This window comes from Ranitomeya variabilis, chromosome 5 (genome assembly GCF_051348905.1).
Source record: "Ranitomeya variabilis isolate aRanVar5 chromosome 5, aRanVar5.hap1, whole genome shotgun sequence".
NCBI lineage: Eukaryota > Metazoa > Chordata > Amphibia > Anura > Dendrobatidae > Ranitomeya > Ranitomeya variabilis.
Window position 1 is genome coordinate 616,754,189 of NC_135236.1, and position 19,864 is coordinate 616,774,052.

Consider the following 19,864-nt stretch of genomic DNA (forward strand, 5'->3'; position numbering starts at 1 on the left):
AGATATAGATTTGAGTATCATCAGTAAACTGGTGGTACTGGAATCCATGGAACATTATGCGTTGTCCTAGGCCATAGGTATAGATAGAGAAGACTAGAGGTTCCAGGATAGAGCTTTGAGGGACACTGACAGAGAGAGAGCAGGATTAAGAAGTAATATGGAAATGGGGGATGCTACATGTGTGGTTGGGGAGATCCAGGAGAGGACATGGTCTTTGATGCCAAATGAAGAGATGATCTGTAGTAAGAGGATGTTGCCAACTGTGTTGACGGAAGAAGACAGGTCAAGAAGTAGGAACACTAATTTTGTTATTTGGTCACTCTGCAGACGTGAGGGAGAGATAAAATCTTTTTCTACTTTCTGCTGGCATCACTCCCTGCAGCCTGCCATTCCAGACACGAACCCTTCGGCACCTTGTGGCAAACACAGTCCTGTTGCTAAAGGTTCCACAATTTTGCCACCAACAGACATGAAATATTGAATCATTGTCCCTAAAAAAAATGACAAAGTCTAATATTTTTTACTCATTTGTTTGATTTTGTTCACTTTATCTACTTTTAGGGCTTGTGTGAAAATTTGACTTAATGTTAGGAGTAATTTTCATTTTGTGAAAACGTTTGAGATCAGATGTTACTTTAAAGGGGTTATCCACTACTTGAACAACCCCATCTCAATCCCTTTGTTTTCAGTCCAGTAAAATAATAACACATATACTCATCTCTGTTGCCTTCCCCAGTCCAGCAGTGTCGGCACTGGCTCTCTAGGGGCAAGCATGACATTGGCTGCTGAGATCGCTTGACATAACAATCAGTGCTGTTTTCACTAACCTCTCCTATTGACGTAATTGACATCCAGAAAAAGTAAGAGAGCAACCTCAGCTCTGACTTCCTCAGAATGTATGATTTGTCCAAAGAAGAGAAGAGTGAAGCCAGCACTGCTTGCCTGACTCAACAATGTCATGTGAGCCATTGGAGAGCCAATGCAGACATCACTGTAACAGCACCAGAGGTAAGTATAAGTGTTATTATTTAATTAGGAAACATAGGAATTCAAAACGGGTTGTTTGAGTAGTGAACAACCCCTTTAAAGTCTATAGCAAAAAATCAATTTACACAGGGTTTTGCATTTGTATGTTGTTTTAACAATACAATGTTGGAAATTAAATTGCATGTACACATTTTCTAAGGAATGTTAAGCAAAGTCTGCAGTTCTGTAGATCTTTGTTAAAATTTTACATATCCACTAGATATGAAATAATTGTTAGATTGGTGTGAGTACCACTGCTAGGACACCAACCATTAACCCTAACAGCATTTGTCTCCTGTTCTCCTCTGGCAGAAAATAACTGTATCCAGGAGCAGAAGAATGGAGCAAATGTTCATTGATGCCTTGTTTAGAGCCATTCAAACGCTACTGAGTAGACAGCTTATTTAATCATCTTCCATGTCTTATGTCATACAAGTGGAATGAATAGGGATGCTGCTTCATTCAGTTCCTCCTTGTTGGTTATAGGGGAGAATTAGGAGGGAACAGAGTTTATAAATGCTCTGTTCTGGCAACCCCCACAGTATAAGAATTATCCCATGTCCAATTGATAGGTGATTACTTATACAAGAACACACCTTGAAGTTCTGCATCTTTTTAAGTGAGACAAGTGATATCAAAAGCGTCTTTCAAATGCTTTCCTTACAATCAGTGTCAACCCAATCTTCCAAAATTCAAATTCGGTAGATTTAGCCAGGATATTTGATGTGCATCGAATACATTGAGTGCAAGTTAATTCAGTGGGGATGGTATTAAAAAATTCTTATAATAATTTCTTCTCAGCCCTACCCATACTTTTCCCACCAGCTACAATCCTCTGATAGATTCCTAGGTCTCCTCTATTTTTACCTGTACTCCGATGCTGCCATTTTTCACTAGGCCCCACACTGTCATGTGGGGTGCAAGGAACGCCATTGATGTTAATAACATGCAAATTGTCTCTTCAGAGAGGAAGAGGACTAGAACTCTAGTGCTACCTATTGGAAGTAGCAATCCTAACAGTCAATGTCGACCCTTTAACGAGCCTTGTCACATGACTTAGGATAAAAGCTGTTGTGAACTGTATTTCTTGGCTCCCTCTTGTGATCACTAGCGGTATGACACTTTGATTGTCTTTCTCCAGGTTGGTACCCACCTGGTTCGTTAGGCCTTGGGTGTTCCTATTTAGACTTCCTGGAAGCTCAGTCTAGTGCCTGGAATCGATGTAATCAGTCTATGTCTGTTTTCTCCTGACTCCTGGTCCTCTGATTTTTTGCAAGAAAAGCTAAGTCCGCTTTCTTATTTTGGTTTATTGCATTTGTTCTTATTTTGTTCCAGCTTGTACAAAATGTGATTCCTGTTTTTGCTGGAAGCTCTAAGGGGGCTGATATTCTCCCCCCACACCGTTAGTCGGTGCGGGGGTTCTTGGATATTCAGCGTGGATATTTTTGTAGGGTTTTTGCTGACCGCATAAGTCCGCTTCCTATTTTCTGCTATTAATTAGTGGGCCTCTCTTTGCTAAATCTAGTTCATACTTACGTTTGTCTTTTCTTCTTACCTCACCGTTATTATTTGTTGGGGGCTTGTATATTAACTTTGGGGTCCTTTCTCTTGAGGCAAGTGAGGTCTTATTTTCTCTGAAAGGGTTAGTTAGTTTTCCGGCTGGTGCGAGACGTCTAGAACCAACGTAGGCACGTTCCCCGGCTGCTTCTAGTTGTTTGTGCTAGGATCAGGTATGCGGTCAGCCAAGTTACCACCTCCCTATGAGCTGGTTTTTGTGGTTGCGGACTTAGCTACAACTCCTGAGATCCTCTACCACTAGGATCATAACAGTATTCCAGGCCAAAAAGTTAATATTTAATGCATTGCAGAAGCGGGATTAAAAGAAAAGAAGTTCTGAGTTTTTTTTTTTTTTCTTCCCCTTTATCTCTGAGTGGCTTGAAGTTCTGTTGCAGACATGAATGTTCAGACTCTGATTACTAGTGTGGATCAGCTTGCTGCACGTGTGCAGGGCATTCAGGATTTTGTTACAAGTAGTCCTATGTCAGAGCCTAAGATACCTATTCCTGAGCTGTTCTCTGGAGATCGATTTAAATTTAGGAATTTTAGGAATAATTGTAAATTGTTTCTTTCTTTGAGACCTCGTTCGTCTGGAGACTCAGCTCAGCAAGTAAAAATTGTTATCTCCTTCTTGCGTGGCGACCCTCAGGATTGGGCCTTCTCATTGGCGCCAGGAGATCCGGCATTGACAAATATTGATGCGTTTTTTCTGGTGCTCGGATTGCTTTATGAGGAGCCCAATCTTGAAATTCAGGCAGAAAAAGCATTGCTGGCTATTTCTCAGGGCCAGGATGAAGCTGAGGTATATTGCCAAAAATTTCGGAAATGGTCCGTGCTTACTCAATGGAATGAATTTCAGAAATGGCCTTTCTGAAGCTATTCAGAATGTGATGGTGGGCTTTCCCATTCCTACAAGTCTGAATGATTCTATGGCTCTTGCTATTCAGATTGATCGGCGTTTGCGGGAGCGCAAATCTGCTAATCCTCTGGCGGTGTTGTCTGAAGGGACACCTGACTCAATGCAATGTGATAGAATTCAGACTAGAACCAAACGACAAAATCATAGACGTCAGAATGGGTTGTGTTTTTACTGTGGCGATTCTACACATGTTATCTCAGCATGCTCTAAACGCCTAACAAAGGTTGTTAGTCCTGTCGCCATTGGTAATTTGCAACCTAAGTTTATTTTGTCTGTGACTTTAATTTGCTCATTGTCTTCCTACCCTGTTATGGCATTTGTGGATTCAGGTGCTGCCCTGAGCCTTATGGACTTGTCGTTTGCCAAGCGCTGTGGTTTTGTTCTGGAGCCTTTAGAAAATCCTATTCCTCTTAGAGGAATTGATGCTACGCCATTGGCGGAGAATAAACTGCAGTATTGGACACAAGTGACCATGTGTATGACTCCTGAACATCGGGAGGTGATTCGTTTTATTGTTCTGCATAAAATGCATGATTTGGTCGTTTTAGGTCTGCCATGGTTACAGACCCATAATCCAGTTTTGGATTGGAAGGCAATGTCTGTGTCAAGTTGGGGTTGTCAGGGAATTCATTGTGATTCCCCGTCGGTGTCTATTGCTTCTTCTACTCCTTCTGAGGTTCCGGAGTATTTGTTGGACTATCAGAATGTGTTCAGTGAGTCCAGGTCCAGTGCCCTTCCTCCTCATAGGGACTGTGACTGCGCAATAGATTTGATTCCTGGTAGTAAATTTCCTAAGGGACGATTATTTAATCTATCTGTACCTGAGCATGCCACAATGCGTTCTTATATAAAGGAGTCTTTGGAGAAGGGACATATTCGTCCATCCTCTTCCCCTCTTGGTGCGGGTTTCTTTTTTGTAGCCAAGAAAGATGGGTCTTTGAGACCTTGTATAGACTATCGGCTTCTGAATAAAATCACGGTCAAATTTCAGTATCCTTTGCCACTATTGTCGGACTTGTTTGCCCGGATTAAGGGTGCCAAGTGGTTCACCAAGATAGATATTCGGGGTGCGTACAACCTTGTGCGCATTAAGCAGGGAGATGAATGGAAAACTGCGTTTAATACGCCCGAAGGTCATTTTGAGTACTTGGTGATGCCTTTTGGGCTCTCTAATGCTCCTTCAGTGTTTCAGTCCTTTATGCATGACATCTTCCGGAAGTATCTAGATAAATTCATGATTGTTTATCTGGATGATATTCTGTTTTTTTCTGATGATTGGGATTCTCATGTAAAACAGGTCAGGATGGTGTTTCAGGTTTTGCGTGATAATGCTTTGTTTGTGAAGGGCTCAAAGTGTCTCTTTGGAGTGCAGAAGGTTTCCTTTCTGGGTTTCATTTTTCCCCTTCTACAGTAGAGATGGACCCAGTCAAGGTCCGAGCTATTCATGATTGGACTCAACCCACGTCTGTTAAGAGTCTACAGAAGTTCTTGGGTTTTGCGAATTTCTACCGTCGTTTTATTGCTAATTTCTCTAGCGTTGTTAAACCTTTGACGGATATGACCAAGAAAGGTTCTGATGCTGCTAATTGGGCTCCGGCAGCCGTCGAGGCTTTCCGGGAGCTGAAGCGCCGGTTTACTTCGGCGCCTGTTTTGTGCCAGCCTGATGTCTCACTTCCCTTTCAGGTTGAAGTGGACGCTTCTGAGATCGGTGCAGGGGCTGTTTTGACGCAGAGAGGTTCTGGTTGCTCTCTGATGAGACCTTGTGCTTTTTTTTCTAGGAAATTTTCGCCTGCGGAGCGGAACTATGATGTTGGTAATCGGGAGTTGTTGGCCATGAAGTGGGCATTTGAGGAGTGGCGTCATTGGCTCGAGGGAGCTAAGCATCGTGTGGTGGTCTTGACTGATCACAAAAATTTGATGTATCTCGAGTCTGCTAAGCGCCTGAATCCTAGACAGGCTCGTTGGTCGTTGTTTTTCTCCCGTTTTGACTTTGTGGTCTCATACCTGCCTGGTTCGAAGAATGTGAAGGCTGATGCTCTTTCTAGGAGTTTTGTGCCTGACTCTCCGGGAGTCTCAGAGCCAGCTGGTATTCTTAAAGAGGGAGTAATCTTGTCGGCCATTTCTCCTGATTTGCGACGTGTGTTGCAGAGATTTCAGGCTGGTAGACCTGATCCTTGCCCACCTGATAGACTGTTTGTTTCTGATAAATGGACCAGCAGAGTTATCTCCGAGGTTCATTCCTCAGTGTTGGCAGGGCATCCTGGGATTTTTGGTACCAGAGATTTGGTAGCTAGGTCCTTTTGGTGGCCTTCCTTGTCGCGGGATGTGCGTTCGTTTGTGCAGTCCTGTGGGATTTGTGCTCGGGCTAAGCCTTGCTGTTCTCGTGCCGGGGGTTGCTTTTGCCCTTGCCCGTCCCGAAGAGGCCCTGGACACACATTTCCATGGATTTCATTTCAGATCTTCCGGTGTCTCAAGGAATGTCTGTCATCTGGGTGGTATGTGATCGCTTTTCCAAGATGGTCCATTTGGTGCCCTTGTCTAAGTTGCCTTCCTCTTCCGATCTGGTTCCTTTGTTCTTTTAGAACGTGGTTCGTTTGCATGGCATTCCTGAGAATATCGTGTCTGACAGAGGATCCCAGTTTGTGTCCAGATTCTGGCGATCTTTTTGTGCTAAGATGGGCATTGATTTGTCATTTTCATCTGCCTTTCATCCTCAGACTAATGGCCAAACGGAGCGAACTAATCAGACACTGGAGGCTTATTTGAGATGTTTTGTTTCTGCAGATCAGGATGATTGGGTGACCTTCTTGCCATTGGCTGAGTTTGCCCTCAATAATCGGGCTAGTTCCGCTACTTTGGTTTCGCCATTTTTCTGCAACTCTGGTTTTCATCCTCGTTTTTCTTCGGGGCATGTTGAGTCTTCTGACTGTCCTGGGGTGGATTCCGTGGTGGATAGGTTGCAGTGGATTTGGAATCATGTGGTGGACAACTTGAAGTTGTCACAGGAGAAGGCTCAGCGTTTTGCCAACCGCCGCCGCGGTGTGGGTCCCCGACTTCGTGTTGGGGATTTGGTTTGGTTGTCTTCTCGGTATGTCCCTCTGAAGGTTTCCTCTCCTAAGTTTAAGCCTCGCTTTATTGGTCCTTATAAAATTTTGGAAGTCCTTAATCCGGTGTCTTTTCGTTTGGATCTTCCGGTGTCGTTTGCCATTCACAATGTGTTCCATAGGTCTTTGTTGCGGCGGTACGTTGTGCCTGTGGTTCCTGCTGTTGACCCTCCTGCTCCGGTCTTGGTTGAGGGCGAGTTGGAGTACGTGGTGGAGAAGATCTTGGATTCTCGTCTCTCTAGACGGAGGCTTCAGTATCTGGTCAAATGGAAGGGCTATGGTTAGGAGGATAATTCCTGGGTGGTCGCCTCTGATGTTCATGCGGCCGATTTGGTTCGTGCCTTTCACGCTGCTCATCCTGATCGCCCTGGTGGTCGTGGTGAGGGTTTGGTGACCCCTCCTTAAAGGGGGGGTACTGTTGTGAACTGTATTTCTTGGCTCCCTCTTGTGATCACTAGCGGTATGACACTTTGATTGTCTTTCTCCAGGTTGGTACCCACCTGGTTCGTTAGGCCTTGGGTGTTCCTATTTAGACTTCCTGGAAGCTCAGTCTAGTGCCTGGAATCGATGTAATCAGTCTATGTCTGTTTTCTCCTGACTCCTGGTCCTCTGATTTTTTGCAAGAAAAGCTAAGTCCGCTTTCTTATTTTGGTTTATTGCATTTGTTCTTATTTTGTTCCAGCTTGTACAAAATGTGATTCCTGTTTTTGCTGGAAGCTCTAAGGGGGCTGATATTCTCCCCCCACACCGTTAGTCGGTGCGGGGGTTCTTGGATATTCAGCGTGGATATTTTTGTAGGGTTTTTGCTGACCGCATAAGTCCGCTTCCTATTTTCTGCTATTAATTAGTGGGCCTCTCTTTGCTAAATCTAGTTCATACTTACGTTTGTCTTTTCTTCTTACCTCACCGTTATTATTTGTTGGGGGCTTGTATATTAACTTTGGGGTCCTTTCTCTTGAGGCATGTGAGGTCTTATTTTCTCTGAAAGGGTTAGTTAGTTCTCCGGCTGGTGAGAGACGTCTAGAACCAACGTAGGCACGTTCCCCGGCTGCTTCTAGTTGTTTGTGCTAGGATCAGGTATGCGGTCAGCCAAGTTACCACCTCCCTATGAGCTGGTTTTTGTGGTTGCGGACTTAGCTACAACTCCTGAGATCCTCTACCACTAGGATCATAACAGTATTCCAGGCCAAAAAGTGAATATTTAATGCATTGCAGAAGCGGGATTAAAAGAAAAGAAGTTCTGAGTTGTTGTTTTTTTCTTCCCCTTTATCTCTGAGTGGCTTGAAGCTCTGTTGCAGACATGAATGTTCAGACTCTGATTACTAGTGTGGATCAGCTTGCTGCACGTGTGCAGGGCATTCAGGATTTTGTTACAAGTAGTCCTATGTCAGAGCCTAAGATACCTATTCCTGAGCTGTTCTCTGGAGATCGATTTAAATTTAGGAATTTTAGGAATAATTGTAAATTGTTTCTTTCTTTGAGACCTCGTTCGTCTGGAGACTCAGCTCAGCAAGTAAAAATTGTTATCTCCTTCTTGCGTGGCGACCCTCAGGATTGGGCCTTCTCATTGGCGCCAGGAGATCCGGCATTGACAAATATTGATGCGTTTTTTCTGGTGCTCGGATTGCTTTATGAGGAGCCCAATCTTGAAATTCAGGCAGAAAAAGCATTGCTGGCTATTTCTCAGGGCCAGGATGAAGCTGAGGTATATTGCCAAAAATTTCGGAAATGGTCCGTGCTTACTCAATGGAATGAGTGTGCTCTGGCCGCAAATTTCAGAAATGGCCTTTCTGAAGCTATTCAGAATGTGATGGTGGGCTTTCCCATTCCTACAAGTCTGAATGATTCTATGGCTCTTGCTATTCAGATTGATCGGCGTTTGCGGGAGCGCAAATCTGCTAATCCTCTGGCGGTGTTGTCTGAAGGGACACCTGACTCAATGCAATGTGATAGAATTCAGACTAGAACCAAACGACAAAATCATAGACGTCAGAATGGGTTGTGTTTTTACTGTGGCGATTCTACACATGTTATCTCAGCATGCTCTAAACGCCTAACAAAGGTTGTTAGTCCTGTCGCCATTGGTAATTTGCAACCTAAGTTTATTTTGTCTGTGACTTTAATTTGCTCATTGTCTTCCTACCCTGTTATGGCATTTGTGGATTCAGGTGCTGCCCTGAGCCTTATGGACTTGTCGTTTGCCAAGCGCTGTGGTTTTGTTCTGGAGCCTTTAGAAAATCCTATTCCTCTTAGAGGAATTGATGCTATGCCATTGGCGGAGAATAAACCGCAGTATTGGACACAAGTGACCATGTGTATGACTCCTGAACATCGGGAGGTGATTTGTTTAATTGTTCTGCATAAAATGCATGATTTGGTCGTTTTAAGTCTGCCATGGTTACAGACCCATAATCCAGTTTTGGATTGGAAGGCAATGTCTGTGTCAAGTTGGGGTTGTCAGGGAATTCATTGTGATTCCACGTCGGTGTCTATTGCTTCTTCTACTCCTTCTGAGGTTCCGGAGTATTTGTTGGACTATCAAGATGTGTTCAGTGAGTCCAGGTCCAGTGCCCTTCCTCCTCATAGGGACTGTGACTGCGCAATAGATTTGATTCCTGGTAGTAAATTTCCTAAGGGACGATTATTTAATCTATCTGTACCTGAGCATGCCACAATGCGTTCTTATATAAAGGAGTCTTTGGAGAAGGGACATATTCGTCCATCCTCTTCCCCTCTTGGTGCGGGTTTCTTTTTTGTAGCCAAGAAAGACGGGTCTTTGAGACCTTGTATAGACTATCGGCTTCTGAATAAAATCACGGTCAAATTTCAGTATCCTTTGCCACTATTGTCGGACTTGTTTGCCCGGATTAAGGGTGCCAAGTGGTTCACCAAGATAGATATTCGGGATGCGTACAACCTTGAGCGCATTAAGCAGGGAGATGAATGGAAAACTGCGTTTAATACGCCCGAAGGTCATTTTGAGTACTTGGTGATGCCTTTTGGGCTCTCTAATGCTCCTTCAGTGTTTCAGTCCTTTATGCATGACATCTTCCGGAAGTATCTAGATAAATTCATGGTTGTTTATCTGGATGATATTCTGTTTTTTTCTGATGATTGGGATTCTCATGTAAAACAGGTCAGGATGGTGTTTCAGGTTTTGTGTGATAATGCTTTGTTTGTGAAGGGCTCAAAGTGTCTCTTTGGAGTGCAGAAGGTTTCCTTTCTGGGTTTCATTTTCTCCCCTTCTACAGTAGAGATGGACCCAGTCAAGGTCCGAGCTATTCATGATTGGACTCAACCCACGTCTGTTAAGAGTCTACAGAAGTTCTTGGGTTTTGCGAATTTCTACCGTCGTTTTATTGCTAATTCCTCTAGCGTTGTTAAACCTTTGACGGATATGACCAAGAAAGGTTCTGATGTTGCTAATTGGGCTCCGGCAGCCGTCGAGGCTTTCCGGGAGCTGAAGCGCCGGTTTACTTCGGCGCCTGTTTTGTGCCAGCCTGATGTCTCACTTCCCTTTCAGGTTGAAGTGGACGCTTCTGAGATCGGTGCAGGGGCTGTTTTGACGCAGAGAGGTTCTGGTTGCTCTCTGATGAGACCTTGTGCTTTTTTTTCTAGGAAATTTTCGCCTGCGGAGCGGAACTATGATGTTGGTAATCGGGAGTTGTTGGCCATGAAGTGGGCATTTGAGGAGTGGCGTCATTGGCTCGAGGGAGCTAAGCACCGTGTGGTGGTCTTGACTGATCACAAAAATTTGATGTATCTCGAGTCTGCTAAGCGCCTGAATCCTAGACAGGCTCGTTGGTCGTTGTTTTTCTCCCGTTTTGACTTTGTGGTCTCATACCTGCCTGGTTCGAAGAATGTGAAGGCTGATGCTCTTTCTAGGAGTTTTGTGCCTGACTCTCCGGGAGTCTCAGAGCCAGCTGGTATTCTTAAAGAGGGAGTAATCTTGTCGGCCATTTCTCCTGATTTGCGACGTGTGTTGCAGAGATTTCAGGCTGGTAGACCTGATCCTTGCCCACCTGATAGACTGTTTGTTCCTGATAAATGGACCAGCAGAGTTATCTCCGAGGTTCATTCCTCAGTGTTGGCAGGGCATCCTGGGATTTTTGGTACCAGAGATTTGGTAGCTAGGTCCTTTTGGTGGCCTTCCTTGTCGCGGGATGTGCGTTCGTTTGTGCAGTCCTGTGGGATTTGTGCTCGGGCTAAGCCTTGCTGTTCTCGTGCCAGCGGGTTGCTTTTGCCCTTGCCCGTCCCGAAGAGGCCCTGGACACACATTTCCATGGATTTCATTTCAGATCTTCCGGTGTCTCAAGGAATGTCTGTCATCTGGGTGGTATGTGATCGCTTTTCCAAGATGGTCCATTTGGTGCCCTTGTCTAAGTTGCCTTCCTCTTCCGATCTGGTTCCTTTGTTCTTTCAGAACGTGGTTCGTTTGCATGGCATTCCTGAGAATATCGTGTCTGACAGAGGATCCCAGTTTGTGTCCAGATTCTGGCGACCTTTTTGTGCTAAGATGGGCATTGATTTGTCGTTTTCATCTGCCTTTCATCCTCAGACTAATGGCCAAATGGAGCGAACTAATCAGACACTGGAGGCTTATTTGAGATGTTTTGTTTCTGCAGATCAGGATGATTGGGTGACCTTCTTGCCATTGGCTGAGTTTGCCCTCAATAATCGGGCTAGTTCCGCTACTTTGGTTTCGCCATTTTTCTGCAACTCTGGTTTTCATCCTCGTTTTTCCTCGGGGCATGTTGAGTCTTCTGACTGTCCTGGGGTGGATTCCGTGGTGGATAGGTTGCAGCGGATTTGGAATCATGTGGTGGACAACTTGAAGTTGTCACATGATGAGGCTCAGCGTTTTGCCAACCGCCGCCGTGGTGTGGGTCCCCGACTTCGTGTTGGGGATTTGGTTTGGTTGTCTTCTCGGTATGTCCCTCTGAAGGTTTCCTCTCCTAAGTTTAAGCCTCGCTTTATTGGTCCTTATAAAATTTTGGAAGTCCTTAATCCGGTGTCTTTTCGTTTGGATCTTCCGGTGTCGTTTGCCATTCACAATGTGTTCCATAGGTCTTTGTTGCGGCGGTACGTTGTGCCTGTGGTTCCTGCTGTTGACCCTCCTGCTCCGGTCTTGGTTGAGGGCGAGTTGGAGTACGTGGTGGAGAAGATCTTGGATTCTCGTCTCTCTAGACGGAGGCTTCAGTATCTGGTCAAATGGAAGGGCTATGGTCAGGAGGATAATTCCTGGGTGGTCGCCTCTGATGTTCATGCGGCCGATTTGGTTCGTGCCTTTCACGCTGCTCATCCTGATCGCCCTGGTGGTCGTGGTGAGGGTTTGGTGACCCCTCCTTAAAGGGGGGGTACTGTTGTGAACTGTATTTCTTGGCTCCCTCTTGTGATCACTAGCGGTATGACACTTTGATTGTCTTTCTCCAGGTTGGTACCCACCTGGTTCGTTATGCCTTGGGTGTTCCTATTTAGACTTCCTGGAAGCTCAGTCTAGTGCCTGGAATCGATGTAATCAGTCTATGTCTGTTTTCTCCTGACTCCTGGTCCTCTGATTTTTTGCAAGAAAAGCTAAGTCCGCTTTCTTATTTTGGTTTATTGCATTTGTTCTTATTTTGTTCCAGCTTGTACAAAATGTGATTCCTGTTTTTGCTGGAAGCTCTAAGGGGGCTGATATTCTCCCCCCACACCGTTAGTCGGTGCGGGGGTTCTTGGATATTCAGCGTGGATATTTTTGTAGGGTTTTTGCTGACCGCATAAGTCCGCTTCCTATTTTCTGCTATTAATTAGTGGGCCTCTCTTTGCTAAATCTAGTTCATACTTACGTTTGTCTTTTCTTCTTACCTCACCATTATTATTTGTTGGGGGCTTGTATATTAACTTTGGGGTCCTTTCTCTTGAGGCAAGTGAGGTCTTATTTTCTCTGAAAGGGTTAGTTAGTTCTCCGGCTGGTGCGAGACGTCTAGAACCAACGTAGGCACGTTCCCCTCCCTATGAGCTGGTTTTTGTGGTTGCGGACTTAGCTACAACTCCTGAGATCCTCTACCACTAGGATCATAACAAAAAGCCAAACCAGAATCTCAATTTGCAGACACTGTGTTTCGGGGTACTGCCCCTCGTCAGTGCAAAGTGGAGATCTGGTTTGGCTGATTGAGAGGCGTCTGACCAGGATCCAAGAAATATTGTTTCTCCTTGTGGAGAGTGACATGCTAAACAAGTCAGTCTCCGCATGGAGAAACGATACTTCTTGGATCCCAATGTTAATAACATGTATGACGTGTGGAAAAATACATGTATCTACATCAATGACCTACATTGTGCCCCATGCGATGTGGGGCACAGCAAAGAAGATAGAAAATTAGAAAATCAAAAACAGAAGATAAAATACATAATTGGAGAACTGGTAACGGGGAGAAAAGTTCAAAGAATTTGTGAAAATCGAAACATGAAAAATTCAGATTTCAGCAAATTTTCCTATCTGACGATCAAACAGTCAATCATAAAAATTATTGCTATGGATTTTTCTAGTTCACACACATAGGTAATATGAAAATTGGAAACTTTTTCTTTATAAATGTGTGAATCATCTCAAGGTTGTGCTAGAGCCTACATTATGTTCACTGTGGGACAATGTCTGATAACGATTTGTAAATCTTATCTTTTCCAGGTGTTTTTCAGGGGAATCACGGTAAATGCCATACGTGGTTTTCCAATGAGTGCTGCAATGTTTTTGACCTATGAACTTTCATTACGAGCACTGAAGACAAGCAAGGAATCAAATTAATTCCCATCCAAATGATGCACTTTTTTCATTTTGAATATATTTATATTTTTACAAGACATACCATGAGGGATTAATCAATGCCAAAAAAGTAGTAATTTAAATGAGAATGACTAGAGACTATTTAATTTAATAATAGCAGCATGAAAGTCTTTAGCATGTCAGTACTTACCACAAAGATACAAAGATAGTAAAGAGGAAAAGAAGTCTGAGCTGCTGCGTCATAGAAATGAGGTCAAGATTCTAATCGTTCTCCTACTATTAGTACCATCAGATATCAGGGGTGTAGAATGCTATTATTCCACTTCGTTGTACACTTCCTAAACTACATGAGTGGGATGATTACTGTACAAGTTATTTGTGCGCCTTATATCATGGTTGGAAGAGGATGCTCGCAATGGTTTTCTAAATGTTAGATCCTCCACTGTTGATGCCAGAAATGTTTTGTTACTGACCTGTTTTATCTTATTCCGTCATAAGAATGCCTACCTATCAGATATGGCTGCGATCCAATAAACTGATGACCTAATTTTTTAACAAAAGGTTACTTGTACTTTTGAATAGCCTGATTTAATAAATGGTGATTTAAAGAAGTTCTCCTGGAGGAACACACTCATGGCCTACTGTTACGACTGTCCATCAATTTTTAATTGGTAGGAGTTCATCTCATGTATTCTCACCAATCAATATAATAGACAGAAAAGGGCCCATGTGAAAAAAAACAGTATATGAGCCCTTTGCAGTCCAGCAGTTCTGCTATGACAGAAGCTCCTTACTGTTTTGGAGGCGATGGTGGGCCTCCTTACAGGCCCCTGTGTGACTGCACCAATGATATGACGCCCCTGTTCTATTGTGTTAAAATTGAATCTAACCTAGATGATTTCCTGGTCATGTATCTGATCTCAGTATTTAAAATACTCTATACCTTGGGATCTTGACTCAACAGGAGCAGATATTTTTCATTATATTTAGAATCTTGTTGCATTGTGGACTACAGTATGTAGTGTTGAGAAAGCAACTGGATAATCTTTTCTATCAATTTCAGAAACAATAGGTTTAGATCAATCTAAAGACCTGCTAGGGTACCCCAGCGTCGGACTGGAGCACCTTGGACCCTCCAGAGAAAATCATTCCTGGGGCCCACTATGTAGCTACATAGCACGTTTTACCACACAATTGGTGGGCTTTTATTATTTCTAACATTGTGTAACACAATGGTCATATTTATCAAAAATGGCGTAATTTGAGCCAAATCTTGTGTAGTCACTTCAACTCCACTATTCCATATTATCAAATGTTGTCCAAAATAATACATTTGGTGCAAATTATTTAGGCACAACATTTTAAGCATGGTAGTATACTTCTCAGTGTTAAAAAAAAGAGCAGCGTCCAGTGTGTCAAATGTTGTATAGTTATCTAGTTTTGTAGAAATTGCGACTATTTCTGCATGTAAAAAGGTTTCAATATAAATGCATTTGTTCCATGCCTTTTTTAAGACAGCCAGTGCCAAGATAAGGGCTCTCCTCTCACTTTTTTGATTCTTTGTGTGATCAAGGAGGGTGACAAGATTGTGCTTTTAGTATAGAATAGCTACAGTAGGTGTTGAATTTTTGTAAGTTATAACTTGTACTGAGTGCAGTTACGGACAGGGACTAAACTTCAGCTATGGCACTTGAAAGCACAAAGGTGTATGTTAGTTCGGTCCCCATTCCCATGCGCCGTCCCATCCGCACCACTTATAAAGAAGTAGAGAGACACTGCTAGTCATGTCAGAATATTTTTTTTTACTAAAAAAAAAATGCAATAATGGGGACAGACATATGGAACCAGGATGGAGACACATGGAACCAGGATGAAGACATATGAGATCAAGATGGAACATATCAGGCCAGAATGGAGACAAATGGGGACAGGATGGAAACATATGGGGACCATTATGGAGATGGATGGAGACATATGGGGACAGAATGGAGAGATATGGAGCTAGGATGGAGATGGATGGAGACATATGAGGACAAAGATGGAGACATATGGGGTCCAGGATGGAGACTTGTGGGGTACACGATGATGGATATATGGGGACCAGGATGGGGGATGTATGGAGACATATGGTGACAAGGATGGAGGACATTGGGGCCCAGAATGGGGGAAATGATTACATAAAGGGGCCATGATGAGGGACATTATTAAATAAACAGGCCTAGGATGAGGGACATAATAGGAAGGGGCCCAGGATTGGGGTCATTACTGGAAGGGACCTAGGAAGGGGACATTTTTTGTGGCCCATGATGGAGGACTTTATTGCAGAAAGGTGCCATGATGGAAGATATTATTACAGGAATGAGCCAGTATGGGGGACATTTTTACAGGAAGGTGCCCAGGTTCTGACCTGGGCCCTGTATTGTTCAACATCTTTATCAATGATTTAGATGAAGGAATTGAGGGTACACTGATTAAATTTGCTGATGACACAAAGCTAGAAGGGATAGCTAATACTAGAGAAAAGAGAGAGGATTCAAAAGGATATAAATAAACTGGAGCAGTGGGCAGCAACTAACAATAGTTTTTAACAAGGAAAAATGCAAAGTACTACATCTGGGCAACAAAAAATGAAAAAAAGCATATACAGAATGGCAGGAATAGGGCTAAGCAACAGCACATGTGAAAAAGACTTGGGTATACTAATAGATCATAAACTGAACATGAGTCAACAGTGTGATGCAGCAGCAAAAAAAGCAAATGCAATTCTGGGATGTATTAATAGAAGCATACAGTCTAGATCACGCAAAGTCATTATTGCCCTCTACTCCTCTTTGGTCAGACCTCATCTGGAATACTGTGTCCAGTTTTGGGCACCACGTTTTTTATCAACAAACTGGAGCAAGTTCAGAGAAGAGTGACCAGAATGGTGACAGGTCTGCAAATCATGTCCTATGAGGAACGGTTACAGGATTTGGGAATGTTTAGCTTGCAAAAAAGAAGACTGAGAGGAGGCTTACAGTAATAGCTGTCTACAAATATCTCAAGGGCTGTCACATTGTAGAAGGATCATCTTTATTCTCATTTGCTCAAGGAAAGACTAGAAGCAATGGGATGAAACTGAATGAGAGGAGACACAGATTAGATATTAGAAAAAACTTTTTGACAGTTAGGGTGATCAATGAGTGGAACAGGCTGCCACGAGATGTGGTGAGAGCTCCTTCCATGGAAGTTTTCAAACAGAGGCTGGACAGACATCTGTCTGGGATGATTTAGTGAATCTTTCTTTGAGCAGGGGGTTGGACCAGATAACCCAGGAGGTCCCTTCCAACTCTACCATTCTATGATTCTATAATTCTAGGATAGGAGACATTATTACTGTAGGGGCTAATTAAGGGATATTACTACTGCAGTTACATTTGTGTGAAAAAGTGTTGCCCTCTTCTTGATTTCCTATATTTTTGCATGGTTGCCACACATAACAATAATCTTTGATCAATGATCTACATCTCTGGACCAGATATCACCTCCCTACTAACCAGAATCCCTCAATGTCTGTCCACTATTTCATCCTTCTTCTCCGCTAGATTTCTTAACATGGACAAAACAGAATTCATCATCTTTCCCCCATCTCACGTGACCCCCCCAACGAACCTAACCATTACAGTAAATGGCTGCCCACTCTCCCCAGTCCCACAAGCTCGCTGCCTAATCCTTGACGCTGATCTCTCCTTCAAACCACATATCCAAGCCCTTTCCACTTCCTGCCGACTTCAACTCAAAAATATTTCACTAATCCGTTCATTCCTCAACCAAGAATCTGCAAAAACCCTAGTCCATGCCCTCATCATCTCTCGCCTTGACTACTGCAACCTCCTGCTCTGTGGCCTCCCCTCGAACACTCTCGCACCCCTCCAATCTATTCTAAACTCTGCTGCCAGACTAATCCACCTGTCCCCCCGCTATTCCCCTGCCTCTCCCCTCTGTCAATCCCTTCACTGGCTCCCCATTGCCCAGAGACTCCAGTACAAAACCCTAACCATGACGTACAAAGCCATCCACAACCTGTCTCCTCCATACATCTGTGACCTTGTTTCCCGGTACTTACCTACACGCAACCTCCGATCCTCACAAGATCTCCTTCTCTACTCCCCTCTTACCTCCTCTTCCCACAATCGCATACAAGATTTCTCTCGCATATCACCCCTACTCTGGAACCCTCTACCACAACACATCAGACTCTCGCCTACCATCGAAATCTTCAAAAAGAACCTGAAGACCCACCTCTTCCGACAAGCCTACAACCTGCAGTAACCACCGATCAACCAAACCGCTGTATGACCAGCTCTATCCTCACCTACTGTATCCTCACCCATCCCTTGTAGATTGTGAGCCTTCGCGGGCAGGGTCCTCTCTCCTCCTGTACCAGTTATGACTTGTATTGTTTAAGATTATTGTACTTGTTTTTATTATTTATACCCCTCCTCACATGTAAAGCGCCATGGAATAAATGGCGCTATAACAATAAATAATAATAAGAAATAATAATAATAATAATCTTTATTTATATAGCGCTATCAAATTCTGCAGCGCTTTACATTTCAGAGGTTCATATACAACAGTCATAACATACATCATACAAGGATCATACATAAAGATAGTACAATAATTAAAGCAAAAATAATGAAGACCCTGCTCATAAGAGCTTACAATCTACTCTACAAAGAGGTGGGGTAACACAAAGTGTAACACAAAGTACAGGTGCTTCTTTACAATGATGGTCTAGCCATGACCCTGGCTGCTGAATTAATGATGGATTGGAGAGGGGAAAGTCGAGTGAGGGGGAGGCCAGCTAATAAAGATTTACAGTAGTTGAGGCGGGAGTGGCTCAGGGCAATAGTGAAGGTTCTTGTTTCCTTTGTGAGAAAGGGGTGGATTCTAGAGATGTTCTTTGGGTGCAAGTAACAAAAGCAGGCAAGAGATTATATATAGGAGGTGAAAGAAAAATTGGTGTCAAACATAACACCCAGACAGCGATCATGCTGTGTAAGCATTATTATGCTGCCACACATGGAAGGGGAGATGACAGATTTAGGGAGGTTCATAGGCAGAGAGAGTAGAAGAAGTTCAGTTTTGGAAAGGGTGAGCAGTTAAATGTTTTAGATAAACAAACAAATTTAAATATCAGACAAAGATAACTCAAGTAAACACAAAATGCAGTTTTTAAATGAAGGTATTTATTATTAAGAGAAAAAGAAATCCAATCTACAGGGCCCTGTGTGAAAAAGTGATTGACCCACATCCCTCCCCTAAAACATAAATTAACTGTGGTTTTTCACATCTTTTTGAAGCTGAGTTCAAATTCCGTAGCCACACCTATGCCTGATTACTGCTACACCTGTTCGCAATCAAAAAACCACTTAAATAGGATCAGCCTGACTAAGTGAAGTAGATCAAAAGTTCCTAAAAAGCGTGACATAATGCGTAATCCAAAGAAATTCTGGAACAAATGAGAAACAAAGTAATTTAGATCTATCTGACTGGAATATGTTATAAAGCCGTTTCTTAAGCTTTGGGACAGTGAGAGCCATTATCCACAAATCATGAAAGCATGGAACGGTGGTGAACCTTCCCAGGAGAGACCAGCCAACCAAAATTACACCAAGAGCACAGCGACAACTCATCCAAGAGGTCACAAAAGACCTCACATCAATCCAAAGAACTACAATCAATCCAAAGAACTACAGGCCTCACTTGCCTCAGTTAAGGTTAGTGTTCATGAATAGTGTTGAGCATTCCGATACTGCAAGTATCGGGTATCGGCCGATATTTGCTGTATCGGAATTTCCGATACCGAGATCCGATACTTTTGTGGTATCGGGTATCGGGTATCGCAACAACATTAATGTAATAATGTGTAAAAGAGAGAATTAAAATAAAAAATATTGCTATACTCACCTCTCCGACGCAGCCTGGACCTCAGCGAGGGAACCGGCAGCGTTGTTTGTTTAAATTTCGCGCTTTTACTTGGTTACGTGAAGTCCCGGCTTGTGATTGGTCAGGGCGGCCATGTTGCCGGGACGCGGACCAATCACAGCAAGCCGTGACGAAATTACGTCACGGCTTGCTGTGATTGGTCCGCGTCCCGGCAACATGGCCGCCATTAACCAATCACAAGCCGTGACGTCACGGGAGGCTGGACATGCGCGTATTTTAAAAAGCGCGCGTGTCCAGCCTCCAGTGACGTCCCGGCTTATGATTGGTCACGGCGCCATGTTGCCGGGACGCGGACCAATCACAGCAAGCCGTGACGAAATTACGTCACGGCTTGCTGTGATTGGTCCGCGTCCCGGCAACATGGCCGCCATTAACCAATCACAAGCCGTGACGTCACGGGAGGCTGGACATGCGCGTATTTTAAAAAGCGCGCGTGTCCAGCCTCCAGTGACGTCCCGGCTTATGATTGGTCACGGCGCCATGTTGCCGGGACGCGGA

The 19,864-nt window shown here is 43.7% G+C and overlaps 1 protein-coding gene across 1 annotated transcript in view; it reads left to right on the top strand.

Moving 5' to 3' along the window:
* SLC25A48 (solute carrier family 25 member 48) overlaps positions 1-14,458 on the top strand; it is a 117,272-nt gene extending 102,814 nt beyond the window's left edge. Inside the window, exon 7 of the mRNA XM_077266098.1 lies at positions 13,277-14,458. Within this exon, the coding sequence (XP_077122213.1) occupies positions 13,277-13,393 (117 nt within the window). The 3' untranslated portion in view covers positions 13,394-14,458. The remainder of the gene's footprint in view (positions 1-13,276) is intronic.
* The last annotated feature ends 5,406 nt before the right edge of the window (positions 14,459-19,864 follow it).